Source organism: Lissotriton vulgaris, chromosome 6 (genome assembly GCF_964263255.1).
Source record: "Lissotriton vulgaris chromosome 6, aLisVul1.2, whole genome shotgun sequence".
NCBI classification, from domain to species: Eukaryota; Metazoa; Chordata; class Amphibia; order Caudata; family Salamandridae; genus Lissotriton; species Lissotriton vulgaris.
Window position 1 is genome coordinate 1,165,749,067 of NC_141694.1, and position 20,656 is coordinate 1,165,769,722.

Here is a 20,656-nt window from a genome sequence, read left to right on the forward strand (position 1 = left end):
GTCCTTTTCCTACAGCTTGTCATTATAAAAATTGTAGTGTTGCAGCTACTGCCAAAGAATAATTTCCCCTTTTTTCTAATGTCCTTGATTTAAAGTATGTGTCATAATGTTATTACAGTGGCATATACTGGATCCAAAAGAAACCATTTGCAACTAGTCAAATGGATTTTTCCACTTGGGCTGTTCTGGCAGACGATCAAAAATATCTCCGCGCACAAAACATTCCGCTGTAATGCAGAAGCACGTGAAGGTAATTTGTGAATTTTTTTCTTCCGGGACCCTCACATTTGTGCTTTTAGGTAGGTTTTGGCAGTGATAAAGTGGTAAATGTATATCCTACATGGGGTATCTGTTAGGAGTGCAATGTGATCGCTGGTAGAACACACTCACATTTTATTTGATGTTATGAGAGAAATAGATGTAGAAGAAAATATGAATCAACTAACCTATTATTGTGAAAGTTAATGTAATCCCAAGTAGGTCTTATTACTTATCACTTGAAATGTGTACTTCAAATTGTGATCAATATAACTTGTTTTAGGTCTCATTAGTAAATGCTACTCAATGGTGTGTTATGAACAATAACTGATTTGCTAGGTTAATGACCCAAGTACAAAAATGTGTATTAAGGTAGTTGGTTGATGTATTAGATAAGTCATAATCAAATAAAACCCCTCTGTCACTTGAAGGGTCTTTTATACTTCCCACTATAATGTTTTTTTTGGAAAAAAATGTGTTTCCTTAAATAACCCTCACCCACCAGGGTTGCCCTTTAGTGCCATGCTTCATCATTGGGCTCTTCCCTTCACGCTGGGGAAAGGGGCGTGCAACGACCTACAGAGACGTGGGCGCACTTATAGGGGTTCATTAGGATGGCGGACGGACAAAGTCCTTCCGCCATCCTGTCGGGGGCCGCTACCGTCCGCCACAAGGGCGGAGGAACCGTGCTCCCAATTAGGATGCACCCGCCACAGTGGCGGGTGCATCCTGCATTTTTAACATTGCGGCAGACGGTGCTTAAAGCACCGGCCGCCGCAATGTAAAAAATGATTGTTGTGCGTTTCTCAGCAGAACATGCCAGGCACCGCGGGGTGCCTGCCATGTTGCGCTGTGAAACGCAGGGGGATACCATAGGTACCCCCCATGTGCACCCCCACCCCCTTTACCCTAGGGGCCCGCAACGGGCCCCCAAAGAAGGAACCGTATGCCTTTTCGTGGCGGCATTGCCGCCACGGAAAGGCATTCCTCTCTGGCCATCCTTATATGGCTGGCGGTGTCTGCTAGACATCGCCACCATATCAGGCCTTTTCCGCCGCGGTCGCAAGGCGACCGCGACGGAAAAGAGGCGGATGGTCTTCCCCTCCGCCACGGTCCCCCCGCCATTGTAATATGGCGGGGGGAAGAAAGGTGGCAGGCGGGCAAGGATGGCGGACGGATCGCCACCGCCTACATGGCGGTGGCGATCCGTCCTCCATCCTAATGGACCCCATAGTTGGTATTATGTGGAGATGAAGTGTTGTGGTCTGAGTAGGGGAACAAAAGGAAAATTAAAAATACCTGGCTAGTACGAAAAATTATCTTTTACCAATAACTCTAACTGGTATGGCGAAAATTGACATATACAGCACCCATTTCTGTCTTAATCTCGATGGTTTGTTACCAACTACATGGGAAATAAAAAGGAAAAACAAGGTTATGAAAAACAAATTAGGCGCCCTTGATTCCGTGCATCAGCAGTAAATTACAATACACCTTTCACAATGATGTGATCACTTCTATTGCTGCTATAAGTAGTTTTCTCACTATTAAAATGTACACACGAGGCACTCACAAAGCTTACAGACGAATAACATAAATGATCACAACTGATGTGAAGTAGAGAAAACATACATTATGGGTTGCCCCTTCATTGCAACATGAGACCATACGGGGGAAGGGACGTCTGTACTCACACTCTGTACGTTTCCTCTATCTCCCCCTTGTTTTGAAGTGATGTATTTGCTAACCTACATTGTATGGTGAATGTATTAACTTAGCTTGATTCATAGGCGTCGATTTGTATTACACTTGAAGTGTCTTCATTTCTGACAGTAATGTTCAAACACTTGAAATTTGTGGAATGTTTCTGTCTCACGTTTGTCTACTAGGGGGACAACGTTCTAGAGGAAGAGTATGGGTATTGTTCATGAGGCAAGGTTGCAGAATGAAGGAGTTAAAGTTAGCTTGGTTGCAGGAGATAAGGTGGAGGGAGGTGTTTTTTCACACAGGAGACGGAGTGAAGACCAAGGACGTGCTGTTACAGAAGGGAATGTGCAGGAAAAGGGAATGGAGGGAGTCGACGTCATTGAAAAGTTCGTGGATGAGCCTATTTTATAGCTTGTGAGACAAAAAGTAGTACGGCATATTTGTTGAATACAACTTTTATATATATGTTAACGTGAAGGGAGGGTTAGTTACCCCATTCCTGCTCAATCTCCTAACAGTGAGCACCTTTATGCAGATGTGCTTTCTTTCCTTTGCTTGTGGCTTCATTCCTCAGATCCATCTTATGGCGTAGTGACTTCTTAGGAAGGCTTTGGCTACTGACACCTTTTCCTCTCTAAAGTTCTTAGCTTGTGCCTTAATTTAGGGATGTCACTTAAGAGCTAGGGGATGGATAGTTAGAAATAAATGTTGTACATAGAAGTGCTGATGCAAGGAGATTTGACCTTTTATTTCCTCATCTTGTGCATAATTGTAATCGAACTTCTTGTTCTTTTTCAAGCTCCATCGAGTGAACCTTTTTAGGATGTTTCACATTCTTTTTTTCCTTTGTATTGCTACACCCCCTTGCTAAGGTTTGTGTAAGTTCAACCTTTTTTTGAATTTGTAATATAACTGACTAACCTTCAATTGGTTGTCGATTTGGGTTCTTCTGTAACTGTTTGGGTTACATTGCATGTCCAGTGATTTATGAATTTATCTTCCCTCTACGATTCGTGCAGCTGAAAATAACCATTCAGGGGTTCACATTGGATTGAGTTGAAAAGGTGGCCCCAGGCTCCTTCAATGGTAAGGCAATATATGTTTGTGTCCTTCAGAATCCATTGTAGTTCCTTCAGTATTTATTTATGGAGCTTATAGTATGACTGCCATTATAATCCTTTTTAATGAGAACTATGAACTGCGAGGTAACTTTTTGTCCAAACCCTTAATGCCGTGAACACAGTGTGCATTTTTAAAGCCTGTATCTATAGATTGTAGGAAACAAATGCTAATTGCTGCAAAGTACAACACAAAGTTACATTTAAGAATATCTAGTATGAAACGATCAGCAATGCTAACTCGAAGGGTGCATGTAGCGCGCTTGAATGAAATGTGCATTGATTGCTTTCATCAGAGAAATGTATGGGAAATGAACAAAAATTGTACTGCTTGATGTATTTGATTTTCAAGTAAACATTTCTAAAATGGATTATAGAGATGGATTGGAGCAGGTTCGGCTAGGTTATAGTATGCAAATGTAATCATCAATAATTACAGCTGCTTGATACATTCTCTGCCAGTTTAAATTCTCAAAATATTCTTATAATAAATCAGTAGCAAACTATAAATTCTAACTTAAGTAAATCTACAAGTGGGTCCTCTGACTCCTATAACCAATTGAATGTATTGCAATTCCTTTAATGAAATTCACCCCCTTTGCATAATATAATATAAACTATTATTATTTGGGCTATTTGCCATTTCTTATAGAGGCATCATATTGGAGGTAGGATTGTTTAACACAATATATAGTATTGTGCAGAGCTAAGGATGATGCATCAAAGCAAGGCATGGATCCTGTGTAATGGAAACATTAATTAAACTACTGGATGAGAAATGGTGGTATATGAGAATGGGAGACAGTTCATGAGCACATTGACTGAGGTGCATTGAGGATACAAGGTAGCAAGAGATCAGAAGTTCAGCAGACGTAGTGGTCACTTGGGTGATGTACAACATGAATTAATTTGTTAATTGTATAGTTAATAAAAACCGTAATAATTTATATAGAACAACGTTCTGCAAACTTTAAATTAAAATAAATACAAATGTACATAAAATTTCCTTTCTTTTCGTGAACTCAGCATAAGATATAAAAAAATAATTCATAAATCAGTATTTACATATTTCACAGTCTTTATAAGAGACATCCATCTATCTTCTAGCCACGAGTCTGAAGGATATGAATGGCAGTAGTTCAATCGATGATATGTGTAAATCAGTTAGTTTGCGCTCACGCCTGTTTCATCATCCTCATTTTATCACTTTCGTCCCAAATTGAGATTATCTCATTAAGGACTTGCTGCTTTCATTAACGTTTTTTTTTCATGAGCTTGCAAAAACGTTATCATTCTACAATTCATTTGGGGGTCAGTTGGATCCAGACCTCTAATAATGGCGGTTCTACACAAGCGTATTCCCCCATCCAGGAAGACTTTCTTCAGAAAAGTGACAGGCTCTGGTTGCAACTTCTTGCAATGGCATATTAGATTAATTAAGTCTTCCTTTTCATAACCACATAGACAGCATTCTTTTGACTCAATATGCTTCCAAAGTGGTTCATCGGCCAAAGTAGGAAATTTGCCAAAACGCAATGCTATTAGTTGTTTTTTGATATAGATAGAGAAAGTAGTGTCTAAGTAGGCCGCCGGTTCAAGAGTTTTGTAGTAGTTAATCACTGTCCAAGAATTGGAGCGATAGGATAAGATTCCTTTATCTGTTAACAACAAATGACATTTTGCTGCTCTATTTAGTGCCAGCTTAAATTATGAAAAATACATATTTTTATTCTAAAGGTTTGTATAACATGTTGCCTACAGTGCACTGGTCAAAATTATGTTGGCTTGTGACTTTTTTTGCGTTTCCAATTCCAGCCATAAGAATTTATTAAGGCTGTTTTCCCCAGCGCTTTGCTTGATTCAATACCACACCTTTATATATAAATAAAGTCTACCCAGTGATTCATTCATTAGACCAAATTCTAATCGCATTTGAGCAGGTGAGGCAGACTTGGGAATTTGAAGAACCTTTTTATAGATTTTTGTTATTAATTTATTAACATTTCCGAGTCCTTTCAATACATGGCTACACTTGCATATGATAAGGTTGGCATTGCTTTGCCTGAGATAATCGTCAGGAGTGCCCTCATGGATGCCCTACCAACTTCTTTGCGAATTAACTAAATTGAAATATTAAGGCCCCCGCTCTCTGTGTCATATCATTATTCTGATCATGTAGGGACAACTTATGATCTATGTAGTATCCCAAATACTTATAGCTAGATACTTTTTCCAGTTGTTTGCCTTCTAGCCAGATGTTGTGTTGTGAGGCTAGTCGAGTGGTAAAAAGCATTGTTTTTGTTTTAGATGAATTAAGTTCCAACTTATTTGTAGGTAGAAAATCAGAGAGTTCAATTAGGAGCCTAGTGAGACCAACTTTAGTTAAACTCAGTAGCACAATGTCATCTACATAGGCAAGGTAAGTGAGTTGTAACTTGCCTAGTTTCGGAGAATTTGAGCTGGTACTATCAAGTTTTCCAGAGAGATCTGATATAAACAGGTTAAATAGATGTGGGGCCAATAAGCACACCTGTTTTAGGCCAATAGTTGTATACACTTTTCTTGATATTCTAGCACCATCCCCAAGTTTTACTTGAGTCCAGGTATCTGTGTAGAATAAAAACAAGCCCCTCAATATTCTCTCTGGTATTTCCCATTCTTTCAACTTTTCCCACAGCAGATTCTGGTCCACGCTGTCAAAAGCAGCTTTTAAATCTATGAAACACAGATGCAAATCCTGTTTCTCGCGCTTACATTTTTCTGCTACCATAGTAATTGATAGGATGTTCGAGATAGTTTCAATCCCTTTTCTAAAACCTGTTTGATTGATAGGGATCAGATAACATTCCCCCTACCAGTTGACCAGATCTTCCAGAATTAATGAAGCAAAATATTTTGCTTCTACATCCTGTAGGGCAATTAGCCTGTAATTAGTTGGATTTGTTCTTTCTCCTCCTTTGTAACTGGGGGTTATGATCTATCCTTGCCAACTGTCGGGTACTTGATTGTTAGTCTCTACATCAGCCTAAAGTTTCTCTAAATGTGAGCTCCAGTATTCAGAGGCATGTTTATAGATCCCTTGTGGAATGCCATTCGGACCTGGAGCCCCATCACTTTTACCTTTGTTTATTGTGTTTGCTATATCCTCGGCTGAATAAATGACTTGATTTGCTACTGGAACTACGTCTTGCATAAATGAGTGAGTCAGGTCCGTTGGTAGTGATTGACAGCCGCCCACTTCTAATAATTTTAATTTATTTGAAGTTTCTGTTGTTGGTTGCTTCTGTTAAACATTTGATGACTTCTGTTTGAATTTCTGTGAAAGGAAGTTAACCCATTCCGCCTCGTGAACGTGTGACATAAGGATGTTTCGATGTCTAGCCAATTGGTTTATTGTATGCCAAAATGTGTTCGAGTTTGGATGCCTTATGCTGAATATCAGTTTGGTCCAAAAGCTCTCTGTTTTCCCTTTTTTGAATTCCCAAATCTTTTCATAGGTTTGTTTCCCAATTCATCCAGGATATCCTTTATTGCTGAGAACCACTCAGATGTGTTTGTATTTGTCCATTTAATACGTTTTAAGTTAGTTAAATTTATTTAGCCCTCCAGTATATTAGTAGATTGGAATCTTTCCACGCAAAAATTAAATTTGATGTCGTGAAACGCGTGGTCACTCAAGGGGGTGTAATCTATGTAAAAACAGACCAGTAATTAGTGAAAGACTTATAATTGTAAACTCGAGTATAGTTTGTGTCCTAGGGCCATAACATGTTTTTTGGCAGGCGGTCTTTATCTGTCCTTCCATTAAGCACTCGCATGCCTTGATATTCAAAATCTATAACCAATTGCTTGCCCAGTCGATCCTTACAAACCTTCACCCCAGCTTGAGATTGCTGTGGTACACATCAATATGTGTTATCTGGTGTCAAGATTTCATCTTCTTCCAGCGTGAATATCAGGTTAGAGTTAAAATCTCCAGTCACTATTAAACACCAAGTAGGCTCGGCACAGCGTAGGCCTGAAATTATTTTGCTTAAGAGAGCATTTTTTTCCTTTTTAATTCGGAACTTCGGTTGTGTATAATAGTTAATCAAAATTATTGTTCTTTTATTGACTGTATTTTGATCCGAGAATTTAATTAATTGTATACTAGCGTCAGGACTCAGAGATTTCAGCTGTTTGGTTTTAATTTGCTGCTACAAAATAATGGATAAAGCCTGCTACCAGGAGATCTTCTTGTGACCATGTCTCTTGCAGTGCAATTACGTCACAATTGGCCCATTCCTTTTTTTTAACTTTATTTAGCAGTTTTGCAAGTATAAAACAAAGTATAGAGTTCAGTCTTATTACACAACAGGTGCATATTCGGCAAGGCAGTTCGGCTCACTCTACCATACATAATTACAGCCCATTAGGGACACATTTCAGTAGATACATTATAATAAACCCGGCTGTCCTTGCGAGCAATCCAGAGTCCAAGGGAAATACAATCAGCTCTCCCAAACCCCTCCAATGTGTAATCTAGACCATAGTGTTTCGTATCTCATTTCTAAGGGTGTATTCTGTTGTATCAGGAATGTGGTATTTCTTTAGCCTACACCTGTTGGCTCTTTACCCTAGCTCTGCTGCGTAGGTTGGGGTTGTTGTTGCAGGGTCAAGAAGGTACGGAAAGGGCCCCAAATATCTTTGGGTCTGGAGGAGGATGGGATGATACTGGCATACATATCATTTTTTGTTGTGCAGTCGCCATACTCTGCAGCCAGACCTTTTTCCTTGGCGCTCTTTTACTACCCCAAAAGATTGCAACGTCCCTTTTAGCCAGGAGTAGGGAAATAGCAAGGAATCTACGAACCTTCAAAGGGAGCTGCTCCACGTAACCCAATAGTGCTATCTCTAGTAGTGGCACCAATGGAATGTGTACCATTGTACTGAGGAGTATGTGGACTTCTACCCAGAAGACATGGATGTACGGGCAGGTCCAGGCTAGATGTGCGAAGTCTGCCTGTGGGGTTTGGCAGCGTTGGCAGGAGTGCGGTTTGGATGGATCTATCCTGTGTGTTTTGGCGGATGTAGCATATAGTCTACGAAGGAATTTAAAATGCAATAGCCTGTGTTTACTATTTAATGATACTGTGCCAGTGACCTGACAACACTCTAGACACTGCTCATCTGTTATTGGATTGCCCAGGTCTATTTCGCAAGCTCGTCGGATTCTTGTGTCGTCTACAGGCATCACTGCGGAGCAGTCTTTATAAAGCTGTGATACAAGATGTAATCCCTCAGTGCTGTCTATCACTAATGTGAGGGGGGGGGGGACGAAGGCGGTTCCAGTGGGTAGTCTGAGAACTTATCTCGCAGTGCCGCACGCAGTCTAGCCTGTCCATAAATGTGGCCTCTGAGAACAGAGACCTGTCCTCTATATCAAAAATGTGGCCTGCTGGAAAAAAAATCCCCTATTGTGTGGAAATTGAATTTGGCACAGGTCTTTTGGACCAATTTCTCGCCGGTTATAGGTAGCAAGCGGGCATTTGGAAGGGGAAGGGAAGAGGAATAGAGGAATATAAGAGGGCAGCGCGGGTAAGACTACTTACTTTAATCCATGCCCAGCTCGTAGTGTAAACTGGACGAATAATCGGGGGTCTCTAGCGATGCCAGTCAGTAGTACCGTGGCGAGGACGTCGGGAAGAACAAAGTCAGATTCGGGGCGGAGGTAGGTAATTCTGGTGTCGGGATGGTACCAGCCGTGTGCGAAGCTGGCTTGGACTGATAAATAGTATAGATGTAAATCAGGTACTCCATAGCCGCCCCGGTTATATGGAAGCGTCATCACCTGCCACCGTACCCTCGGAGTTTTGTTACCCCACACTAATTTAATCAACAGGGAACGCAAAGTACTGAAAAATTTGTTGGTTAGGGGAAGTGGTATGTTCTGAAACAAATATAAAAATTTGGGTAGGACTATCAATTTTATCAAGGCAACGCGTCCTGCCATGGAAAGGGGGAGCTTGAGCCAGGAGTCAATCCAAGTTTCTAACTGGGACATTGCTACCCCATAGTTATGTCGTATTATCTGCTCAGTGTCCCGGTGGATATGAATTCCCAAATATTTTGCTGAGTCAGTGCACCAGTGTAAGGGAAACTCTGGGGTCCAGTGGCTTGTTTCCTCAGTCAGTGGGAAGATCACTGACTTATGCCAGTTAATTCTCAGGCCGGAGAAATTGCCAAATCTGGTAATCTCTCTCAAAAATGGATCTAAATTTACTTGGGGATCGTGGACCTATAGGATGGTATCATCTGCATATAATGAAACTAATAGGGGGACAGTTCTAAATACTAAACTCCTGTGTAGGTGTTTTTCCTGGAAGTGTCTAATAAGCGGGTCCATTGCTAGAATGAATAATAAGGGGGAGAGAGGGCATCCTTGACGCGTACCTCACGATAAAGCAAAGGGAGCAGAGAGTGTTCCATTCAGTCTAAGTCTAGATGTAGGTTATGTATAAAGCAAGGCAGTGGTGTCTATAAACCCCTGGGGCATTTCCATGCATCACATTATGGATAGAAGGAAGGGCCATTCTAGGGAGTCAAGCGCCTTTCCAGTGTCTAGCAGGATCGCTGCTGCAGGGGTCTCCGGGTCCAATCTATGCAAAGTATTGAATAAAGTCCTGAGGTTAAACGCAGTGGAGCGATGCAGAATGAATCCTGATTGGGCTGGTAAAATTATAAATTCCATGAGTAGGGATAGTCGACATGCCAACCCCTTTGCTAAAATCTTATAGTCTAGATTTAAAAGAGACAGTGGGCGATAGGAGCCACATTGGAGAGGGTCCTTGCCAGGCTTTGGCAATAATATTATCATCGCTTCCCACAGGGTGGGTGGGAGTTGCTGGGTCTCTAGGGCCTCTGCATAAACATCCAGGAGGTGAGGGGTCTGTAAGTCTCTATATGCCTTATAAAATTTGGATGTGTAGCCATCTAGTCCCAGGGCTGTGAACGTGTTTAGTGCATCAATAGCCTCGTAGATGCTATCTGCAGTTATGGGTTCTTCTAAAAAATCTTGCATGAATCTTTCTAGGTAGACTAATGCAATTTCTGAGAGATACTCTTCTTTCCCAGAGTGGTCAGGTCCCAATTTGGTGGTGTATAATAGTTTAAAATGGAAGAGGAACTCTTCCTGTATTAATATGGGGTCTGTGATCTTGTGGCCAGTTGTGGAATGCAGTTCCTTAACATATGATTTCGCATATGGAGGTCTAAGCATCTGGGCTAAGACCCTTCCAGGGCAATCATCGTCTCCGTAAACCTTAGCGCTGTGATATTTACCCATATACAGTATTTCCTTTTCCGCTGTTTCTCTATATTGCAGGAGCAAAGCTGCCCTCTTTAGTCATATTCTGGCTCGGTAGTCATCTTGTGGGATGCATCTAGAGTGGTCAGTTCTTTTTCTAGACGACAGAGTGTTTGCCGTAAATCTTTTAGTGTCCCTGCGCTATTTGAAATACATATGCCCCGCATATAGGCCTTGAAGCCTTCCCATAATACCGCCTCGGAGTCCACAGAACCTGTGTTTATATCAAGTAGACCTCAATGGCTTCTGACAGCTCCTTCTTAAACTGCTCATCATCTAGGGCACATGTTGGAAAGCGCCATTGCCGTTCATACCCTTCTGGACGGGGGATAAACAGCCCCAATAGTACTGGTGAGTGGTCGGAATAAGACCTTGGAAAGGTGCGTATGTTGTGAAACCAAACAGACAATTCAGGAGAGGCAAGCCAATAGTCAAGACAAGTCCAAGTATTACTAGCACCAGTGTAGTGTGTGTATGCAGTGTGGTCCGGATCTCGTGCTCTGTTAATGCGAGATGGTCACACAACGAGTGTAGGGCTTTGCACGCTCTAGGTTTTGGGTCAGGGGCAGCTGATGTGGTGTCCAAAAGGGGGTCAAATGTGACATCATTAAAGTCACCTCCCAGTAATAGAGGAGTGGAGCCGAGATGTAGCAATTTCGCATAGAGGTCATAAAAGAATTCTGAGGAATCAGTGTTGGGGCCATATATACATCCTAATGCAATCTTGTAATAAAACAGAGTGCCCACCACAACAACGAATCTGCCAGAGCTGTCATATACCACAGAGTGACATTTGAAAGGAAGCCGTTTATGAATTAGGATGGCTGTACCCCTGGCGTAATTGCTATAGTTAGTGAAATAGCAGTTGGGTCCCCAGGATGTCGCAAATCGAGACCGGTCTGTGGGGGGGTGGTGAGTTTCTTGTAGCAGTGAAATATCGACTTTATGTTGATTCAAATATTGGAGGACCTGCCGTCGTTTTCGAGTATCATTCAGGCCCCTAACGTTCCACGTCACCAGGGTGACATTGGAGGGACCTGTGTTATGTCCTATGTGTGCCATGGCTGTGTGATAAGTTCTAGAAAAGGGAGCTGCCTGTACTTATACTCTGCTGTTATATCATTGACTGAACTAAATCTGAACATTACACATTTGAAAACCAATAATTCCCATCCCCCCTCCCTCCACCCAGCCTTCACGCCCAATCGGAAAGGCAATAACCAATTGCCAACAGCAACCCATCGTACCCAATACATTCGGCCTGTTTGTAAACCTAGCACCAAAGGGTACATAATAATGCAATAATCACAGTTAGAGGTGTACACCAAATTGGGGGACATTCGCCAACCAGCATGTCAGTAACCATTGTCAAATAAAGTCAATGCAGTCACCCAGTACAGTTTAAGGAACAATTACGGCGGCAATGCATTTAAAGGATATGATTTCGGCCTGGGCCAGACGAGGAGAATAGGTCAGCACTGGCGTCAGACCCGCTCTGAGGGGGGGAGGAAGCCACTGCATTCGATGGGCTTCTGTTGTTGGTTTTGAAAGAGTGGCAGAAGTCCTGTGCCTCCGCTGGGGACTCAAATATACGGGAGCGTCCGTTGACCTCTACCCGTAATATGGCAGGATATAACATTCCGTATTTCAGTCCCAAGTTCCTGAGGGTAGCTTTGACTCTTTCTCTCTCTCTCTCTGGGGACTGGGCTGTGTCACTCCTACCTTTAGCGTTTTGTAATATTCAATAGACCCGTGTTTGTGCTACCATCTTGTCTGTTTTCCTCTATTTTTGCTGTGCGTGAAGTTCTTTCAAAGGAAATGGATAACGAGGAATATTGGGTGCTGATATTTGTATGCCCCAGGTTAGAAATATGTCCGATCTTTTCAGTATCATTTGCGCTAGCTCTGGCGTTTTCCAAGTGGTTAATGTTTGTTCTTTAGTTCATTCGTTATTCCCTGAAAGAAATTGAACAGCTACGAGATCTATTGATTGTATGTTTCTTAATTCCTTAATTTCAGCCATAAGTTTCAAAATATTGCTTCTATTCAGAGTATCTGGCCTAACCTGGGTTTCATATTCAGGTGTCCATATTATCTGTTGATGTATCTCATTGTGCTGTAGTGTTCCCCTTTTTATGTCCTAATCTTCGTGATTCTTCAAATGCGGTTTTCCCTGATTTAATATACAGAAGCTTGATTGGCCTTGTTTCAAGCTGCATTGCTTTACTGCATTAGATCGTGATGTTGGACTTTGACGTGTTTCTGAAGGGTATTGGTCACCTGCTTCTTTCACTATTTGTAGTGATCAGGAAATCATTCTCTTTCTCTACTTCTGTACTAATTTCCGTAATTGTTCGAATAATTACGTTATCTATTTCCCTATTTACAGCAGGTTCCCGTGTGGATTTTTGGGCATTGAGCAGGGTTGAGGCTTTGGTATCGTTTTTAACTCAATTGTTTTTAGATGCCCCTCTGTATGATTGCTTCCCGTACCTATTTCCATATCTTGAGACTGCAAACTCATTGGGGTAGCCATTGTCTGTATTTTTTCATCCTTATGGCAATGGCTAACTGCATCGTCTGCCAGTTTTGTAATCTGTGTGTTTTTTCCACAAGGTCCTATCATAAGTACGGATTTACCTGGTAGCACCATCTTCTGGAAGTCTTTCGTCAGTTGTAAAGAACAAGCCTCACTATCCGTTATTATTGAACCCTTAAGTTCCTTTTCCGGAGCCTGAGTTGTGCTAATATGCTTATCTCCTGTTCCTTCAATAGAGGAGGCGGAATTACGTAGAGATCTGCCCAGTCTAGTTTCAGGAAGAAGTTCTTCTTTCAGTCCTCCTGCTGTGGATTTAGAGAAGATAGAGTATACTCTAATGCCGCTCTGAGACTCTAAGACAGGTTTCTTTCCATCTTCCGCTGTCTCCTTGATTGTGTCCACATTGTAGAACAAACCAACGGATATAGTATCCAACATTATGAATTCCAAGGAGGTTGAAATGGTGCCCCTGGAGGTAAGGAGGAAGTGAAATAGTGAGGGTAGTGCAGGTAGGGAAAAGTGACAATAAAACAGATATATATCTGAAATAGCAACAATTCAATATTCAATATGCATCAAACGGTCACAGATCAGCATAATATTTCCTAGTACACATGCCCCACGGTACAAGATATGCAGAAGTAGTGGGTAGGGGGGCTGTGATTAAACAGGGACTTGTCGACGTTTCGACCCCAGAATGGGCAGGAATCAGTGGAGTCCTTGCGACGGGGTCTTCATCAGGACGAGGGGGAGGGGGGCTAGCAACCTATATAATCGGTGCTTAATAATCAATGATCAAAGTCTGGGAAATCCGCAGGTAAAACGATGTTTCAGTAACTCCTAAATCGGGCGTTCGGGCATTATAGGAAAGGTAGACCCGGGGACGTTGGACACAGGGGATCACTCAAAGTATCAAGTATCGTTAAAGAAATTGAGAACGTCCCCGTCGAAGACACGAACATCCGCGTTTGTCGGGTATCGTGAATTCCTGCCCATTCTGGGGTCGAAACGTCGACAAGTCCCTGTTTAATCACAGCCCCCCCACCCACTACTTCTGCATATCTTGTACCGTGGGGCATGTGTACTATGAAATATTATGCTGATCTGTGACCGTTTGATGCATATTGAATATTGAATTGTTGCTATTTCAGATATATATCTGTTTTTATTGTCACTGTTCCCTACCTGCACTTACCTCACTATTTCACTTCCTCCTTACCTCCAGGGGCACCATTTCAACCTCCTTGGAATTCATAATGTTGGATACTATGTCCATTGGTTTGTTCTACAATGTGAATAAAACATTGTAGACGCATTCTTTGTTTTTTGCATTTAATTTTATGTATATATAATCACTTTCCCTCAGCTGGGACCCCTTCTCTCTTAGCACTAACACTACCCAGGTCCCAGTGACTTGCTTTGGGTATACCCCCTTTTCATACTCTCCTTGATTGTGTCGGCTTCATTTCTTGTTGGTCAATTGTATCGTTCCTTACTATTGCGTTGGTACCAACCCACCCAACCATCTGCTGGACCTTCACCCCCCTCGAACATCCTTAATGACTGGAACCCAATCTCCACTGAGGACACCATCCGCCTGATGAACTCCATCCACTCAGGATCCCCCACAGACCCATGCCCTCACCACATCTTCAACAAAGCAGACTCCATCATAGCACCGCACCTCCGAGACGTCATCAACTGCTCCTTTATCTCCGCCACCTTCCCGGAAAGCTGGAAACACGCTGAACTCAGCGCCCTTCTGAAAAAACCCACAGCGGACCCCACCGAACTCAAAAATTACCACCCCATCTCGCTCCTTCCATTCCCGGCCAAAGTCATCGAGAAAGCTGTCAACAACCAGCTTGCCGCCTTCCTCGAAGCCAACAAATCCCTCGACTCCTCACAGTCCGGCTTCCGAGCCAAACATAGCTCTGAGACCGCCCTCATCGCAGCAACAGACGACATTCGAACTCTACTGGACAATGGAGACACAGTCGCCCTCATCCTCCTCGACCTCTCCGCAGCCTTCGACACAGTCTGCCATAGCACCCTTCTACAGCGCCTCAGAAACATCGGAATCCAAGGAAAAGCACTAGAATGGATCACCTCGTTCCTCACCGGAAGAACCCAGAGAGTCCGCCTTCCACCATTCAAGTCAGATGCCACTGAAGTCATCTGCGGCGTACCACAAGGATCTTCACTCAGCCCCACCCTTTTCAACGTATACATGAGCCCCCTCGCGACCATCGCCCGCCAACACAACCTCAACATCATCTCCTACGCGGATGACACTCAACTGATCCTATCACTCACCAATGACCCCAGCACCGCCAAAACTAACCTACACGAAGGAATGAAAGAAGTAGCCGAATGGATGAAACACAGCCGTCTGAAACTGAACTCAGATAAAACAGAAGTCCTCATCTTAGGTACCTCCCCCTCCGCATGGGACGACTCTTGGTGGCCAGAAGCCCTTGGAAAAGCACCCATCCCGACAGACCACGCACGGAACCTGGGCGTCATCCTGGATTCCTCACTTTCAATGAACAGACAAGTCAACGCCGTCTCCTCATCCTGCTTCAACATTCTTCGCATGCTCAAAAAAACATTTCGTTGGATCCCCACCGAAACTAGGAAAACGGTCACCCACGCTCTGGTCATGAGCCGACTGGACTATGGAAACACCCTCTACGCCGGAACTACCGCTAAACTCCAGAAAAAACTCCAACGAATCCAAAACGCCTCAGCCAGGCTCATATTAGACATCCCGCGTAAAGAACATATCTCTGGTCACCTGAAAAACCTCCACTGGCTTCCCGTCAATAAGAGGATCACTTTCCGGCTCCTAACCCACGCACACAAAGCACTCTACGAAATCGGACCAGAATGCCTCAACACACGACTGTCCTTCTACACCCCCTCCCGCCAGCTACGATCTTCCAACCAAGCCCTTGCCACTGTACCTCGCATCAACAAAACCACCATGGGAGGTAGATCCTTCTCCTACCTGGCAGCTAAAACCTGGAACTCACTTCCCACTTACCTTCGCCTTACCCAGAACCACCTAGCATTCAGAAAGCAACTTAAAACGTGGATATTTGACAAGTAATTCCCCACCCCCCCTCAAGCGCCTTGAGACCCTCTGGGTATGTAGTGCGCTATATAAATTCTCTGACTTGACTTGTCTTCCGCGTTCCTAGCTATGGAGAATTGAGCTTCATTCTTTTGCTCTAGTCTGGAATGTATATCTGCTTGTGATTGTATCCGATTTGTAGAGACTCCAGATTGTTCTGACTTAAGTGCCGGGATAATCAAACGTTTGTTCAAATTAAGTATCTGTTCTAACATTGTTGGTAATGAACTTAATTTGTTTAAAATTGGCCCACAGGTACAAGCTGGCTCCCGAGGGGGATAAATTGTTTGTACTATTTTAATTAGATTGCTTAAATTGTCCAGTTTCGTGTTTATCCCAGCTATATATGATGCAAGGACATTCATTAAGTCTATTTGTATGTCCAATTGGTCTGATTGCATTATCAAAGTTGCTGTTGATGTTTGCAACGCTTTCAATAACGGTGTAACTAAATCTAGTTGCCCAGCAGTATTGCTAATATTGACATTTTCCCCATTTTTTGGAGTTTTGCAAGATCTCTCGATTTGTTTTGGTGATTTATCTCTAGCATTGTCTACCGCAGTGGCTTGTACTAAATATTTTGTTCTCCACTTCTTCACTTCCTTGGGCCTCCTCCATTATCTCCTCTGTGTCTACTGAGGATTTGTTTACCTGAGGCTCACCCATATTAGGCAGCGAAAAGCATGAGTTAAGCCATAAGTGTGAGAGATCCTCAGCACTTGAATGTAGAGATTGTATGCTATTTGTTTGATCTTGCTTTGTAGCTTTTGAACTGAGACTCGTTGTGATGTCAGAGTCTTGAGTCTTTTGAGACTTTTGGGTTGTAACCACACGACTTAATGTACTTTCTGCCTTGGTTATACTAGGGGCAATTTGAAGCTCTTGCTGCTCTGTTGTAGTCTGATGCCATATGTACTGTTGCTGTTGTTGTAAAGGTATTTTGTGTTAGTATTTCCCTGATTGGATTTTTTTGGTCGTTTTCTTCTGTTTGGTCCGACCTTGTGAATGAATTACAATTTTCAATAAAGGTTGAGTTTGATTTCTCAAGGATAATTGTTTTAATTTCATCTTCCCACTTTGGGTCTCTCCCCCAGTGCTTAATTTGTGCCGGTGCTTTCCGGGGCTCAGCACCGGCACGTATTTGACAGGGCCGGAGCTACAACATTTTTCTCCCACCGCAGTGAACCTTATAATTATTTGAAAATAAATCTACCTGTCCCACAGCTAGCGCCCACGTCGACGCGCCTCTGACACCTTTGTGCGCTGGCTGCTGCTCAGCTCAGCTCCCCGCAAACTTGCCAGCAGGAGACACTTCATTAAAGAGCGCTCTGGGTGAGAGCCTAGTGCTACAATGTTACAATCTGCCAGTGTCTTCCCAAGCGTTAGCTGTGCCGCCAGCGCGGCGCCGTGTGGGGGTATCATGACCTCACGTGCTTTACAGGAAGGAAGTGAGGTCGATCTAAAGCGGCGGCCGGGGACTCGACTAATTAACAAACTTGCAAGACTCTGCGAGTTCCGAGGGGCCGGTAGCTGTGCAGGTCAGTGTGTGCTGCTTTGGTTTGTTTTGGCTGCCTGCAGGCCTTCTTGGGTCTCGTGCACAGGAGAGGCTGGTATTGCCGCAGGCTGCAGGCAGGCTCCGAGTTGGTTTGCAACGGCCAGCTACAACACCACGTTGGCTCACACCACTCACACCTACGGCCGATCAGTTCTGACTTAAACCGCGCCTAGAGAGGCAATGATGCATACAGATACAGCGCTATACAAATGCTAATTAACAAAGCCAATATAAGTTTGGTCCCTCACCTTAAAACAAGTCTCCCACCACAGTTTCAAATTTGATCCAGAGACCGTCGGGAAAATACTACCTGGCATTCCCCATAACCGTTAACCCCTAAAATATCACCCTATTAATCCCAGCGCCCCTCTTAGGCAACACCACCCGCAACTGCCACTGCGTTTCTTTATGAGGGACTGAGAGGATTGTCGGGCCTAGAAATGACTATTTTCTCTGTTTTCCTCTCTTTAATCTTTTCTTCTTTGTTTGTTGTAAAACCCCTTCTGTCCCCTGCTTTCCGCAGGCAGATACCCTCCCTCCTTCGGTCTATAAACAGCCCTCGCTTCACAATGATGATGGTGGGGGGAGGTGGAGGAGCGAGCCCCCACCCCCGCAGCCGCACTCTTCAGCTGCGCACAGATGCGTGTAACCTGTGAATGAGTGGGAACCGGCCCACCGTGCATCAGGACCGAGTCTCACGTGGGATATAGAGTGTGGCCTAGAATCCAGAAATCGTTTTACACATGATTATTTTTGGGCAGTTGTGGAAACCTTTTCCCATTATATCTGGAGGCCCTGCTGGTTGCCGTCTGACTTTTGGGGACTCTGTACCAGTGAGCAGAGAGGTGAGGGGGCATGGGTTCAGACACAGCTCTGCTGGGAGGGGAGGGGTGTTTTTTGTAGTTGTTCTCTTATTTGTTTAGTGCTTGGTTTATGCTTCATTGCTGGTTTTCTGAAAACTTGAAGTACTGGCAGTTATTTTGCTGAGGCAACAAGTGGTGCTATGGTGTACTATTTGGGGATTTTACATGGCATCACCAGATTACAGTTCTGAACCCCCTGCTATGTCGTGAACTGTTCTTCTATCGTGCATTAATTGAAGAACACACAGCACCTCTATTAATACCAGATTGTTGGTAATTACAATGTTCGTCATGTTAAACGTTTCATTGCCAGAACTTAGCTTGCCCATACATATAGCTGCATGGCACAACTGCATATGCCCAGATAATTTGAGCTGCTCAATTAAGACTTTTTGGCAGCTGTTCTCTATATGGCTGTATTCCATTGGATCCTTCAGACCATCAGGGGACTGATGGGGCTTGTATTCAGTGTCACAAAATCCGTGGCAGTAATTAAACTTTATCACACCCCTCTGGTTCCTTCAAAACACCTGAATCTGGGGCCTGAGTGACTTCAGCGACACACAGCCTCCAAGCAGCACTCCCATGTATGTAGCCTTCTCTCACAACCCCTGATGCTGGGCCTGGCTATAGAAAAACACAGCCTCCAGGCAGCCACCCTAAATAAGGGCACTAGTTTAGTGCCCTTCCATTTCTGGTGCTTTGCAGCAGTTTTAGGATTGGTTTAGAGTTTCCCATTGCACAAATTAGAGTAATTTCGGCTGTTTATATGTTTCCCCTGTTTTCATTGCTTGATTTTGCTTTCAAGATAGTATCACTCATAGTCATTGAATGTCACTCATAATTACACTGAAATTATTAGGGCAGAGGAACATCTCCAGAGAAACCTATTTTGATTTGCATGTCTACCTGACTCAGTTATTTTAGCGGGCCTACAGTTGGGTGAGGCTATAGAATTGTGTGTGACAGTGTTTATTGCTTAGCATGTTTACCATTGCCTTTGCATATTATAATTTTACTATGAAACATACAAAGGACAGGATTGGTGTAATATGCAGCATAAAAAGATGTCATCTTGTTTGATAACCTGCATGAATCTGCCACTCCACTCCATTATCAGAGAGAAAAGGCTGTGAAGACCTTTGCTTTATCTAAGTAAGCCTTCAATGTGTCATGATCTGAAATCTTGAGTTGAATATGCCTCCAAGAGTGGTAGCATGTGTGCAGGTTTAAATTCTATGTTTGAGAAATTACCAAAAGAGCAGTTGGATAATTTGTGCTGCTAGTGCTTTGTTGAGAGGACCCTTATGCCGAACTGATGAAATACGAAATGCATCTTGATTTCAGATTCAGGTTTGAATCACCATTAATTTAGGGAAAATATTTAAAGAGGAGCTGGATAATCTAGAAAATAAACCCCAGACTTCTAATATTGGGAACATCAAGGTTCAAAAATGTTTATTCCAATATTTTGATGACCAAGTAATTTTAAGAAACACAGTGCTTATAGAAAATATGTGCCTCTTTTGTTATATTTATCTTATCTGTGTCACAACTACATTTAGAAATGTTAAGTTCCATGTTTTTTACTATTATGAATTTTAATAAATGCATATATATTGCTCCGGGGCAGTGAGTAATAGTAACAAGCCCAATTGCTAAATTAATCAACTATTTATGAACCAAATCCCTTTGACCACCTGAAGTGACAAATAGCTCATTCAAGTGTACTATAGGATTTTGTTAAATGTATCAGTTTAGAGTGTTTTCAGAACATTTTGCTCTGTTTTGTCACATAAGATATGTAAAAGTTATATCTTTGACTCATGACACAATTAGACTCTGCTAAAAATGACGACACAAAGTATTGCCCTTTCCCCAAATCGGCATGTAGAGTACTTGAATATTTCAAATGTCCCTTTTCAATGCATTAGTCCTTGTATTTAATTTATTCCAAAATTGTGCTTTAAATGCACTTTTGATTTCATCTTTATAAAAAAAATTCTCAGGGCAGGGGAATCTCTTATCAAAACCTTACTTGAGCAAGGATCTATTGCTGGTTGGGTATTGCACCTAGCTTTCAGACGTGCTAGTTGAGTATGTGGATGGAGCCTATAAAATGAGTGGGAGGAGGA

General features: G+C 42.8%; 1 protein-coding gene across 1 annotated transcript in view; it reads right to left on the reverse strand.

The window, feature by feature from the left end:
• Positions 1-20,656, reverse strand: part of WDR64 (WD repeat domain 64) — a 2,246,160-nt gene that overhangs the window by 847,110 nt on the left and 1,378,394 nt on the right. Inside the window, exon 20 of the mRNA XM_086925751.1 lies at positions 14,187-14,252. Within this exon, the coding sequence (XP_086781877.1) occupies positions 14,187-14,252 (66 nt within the window). The remainder of the gene's footprint in view (positions 1-14,186; positions 14,253-20,656) is intronic.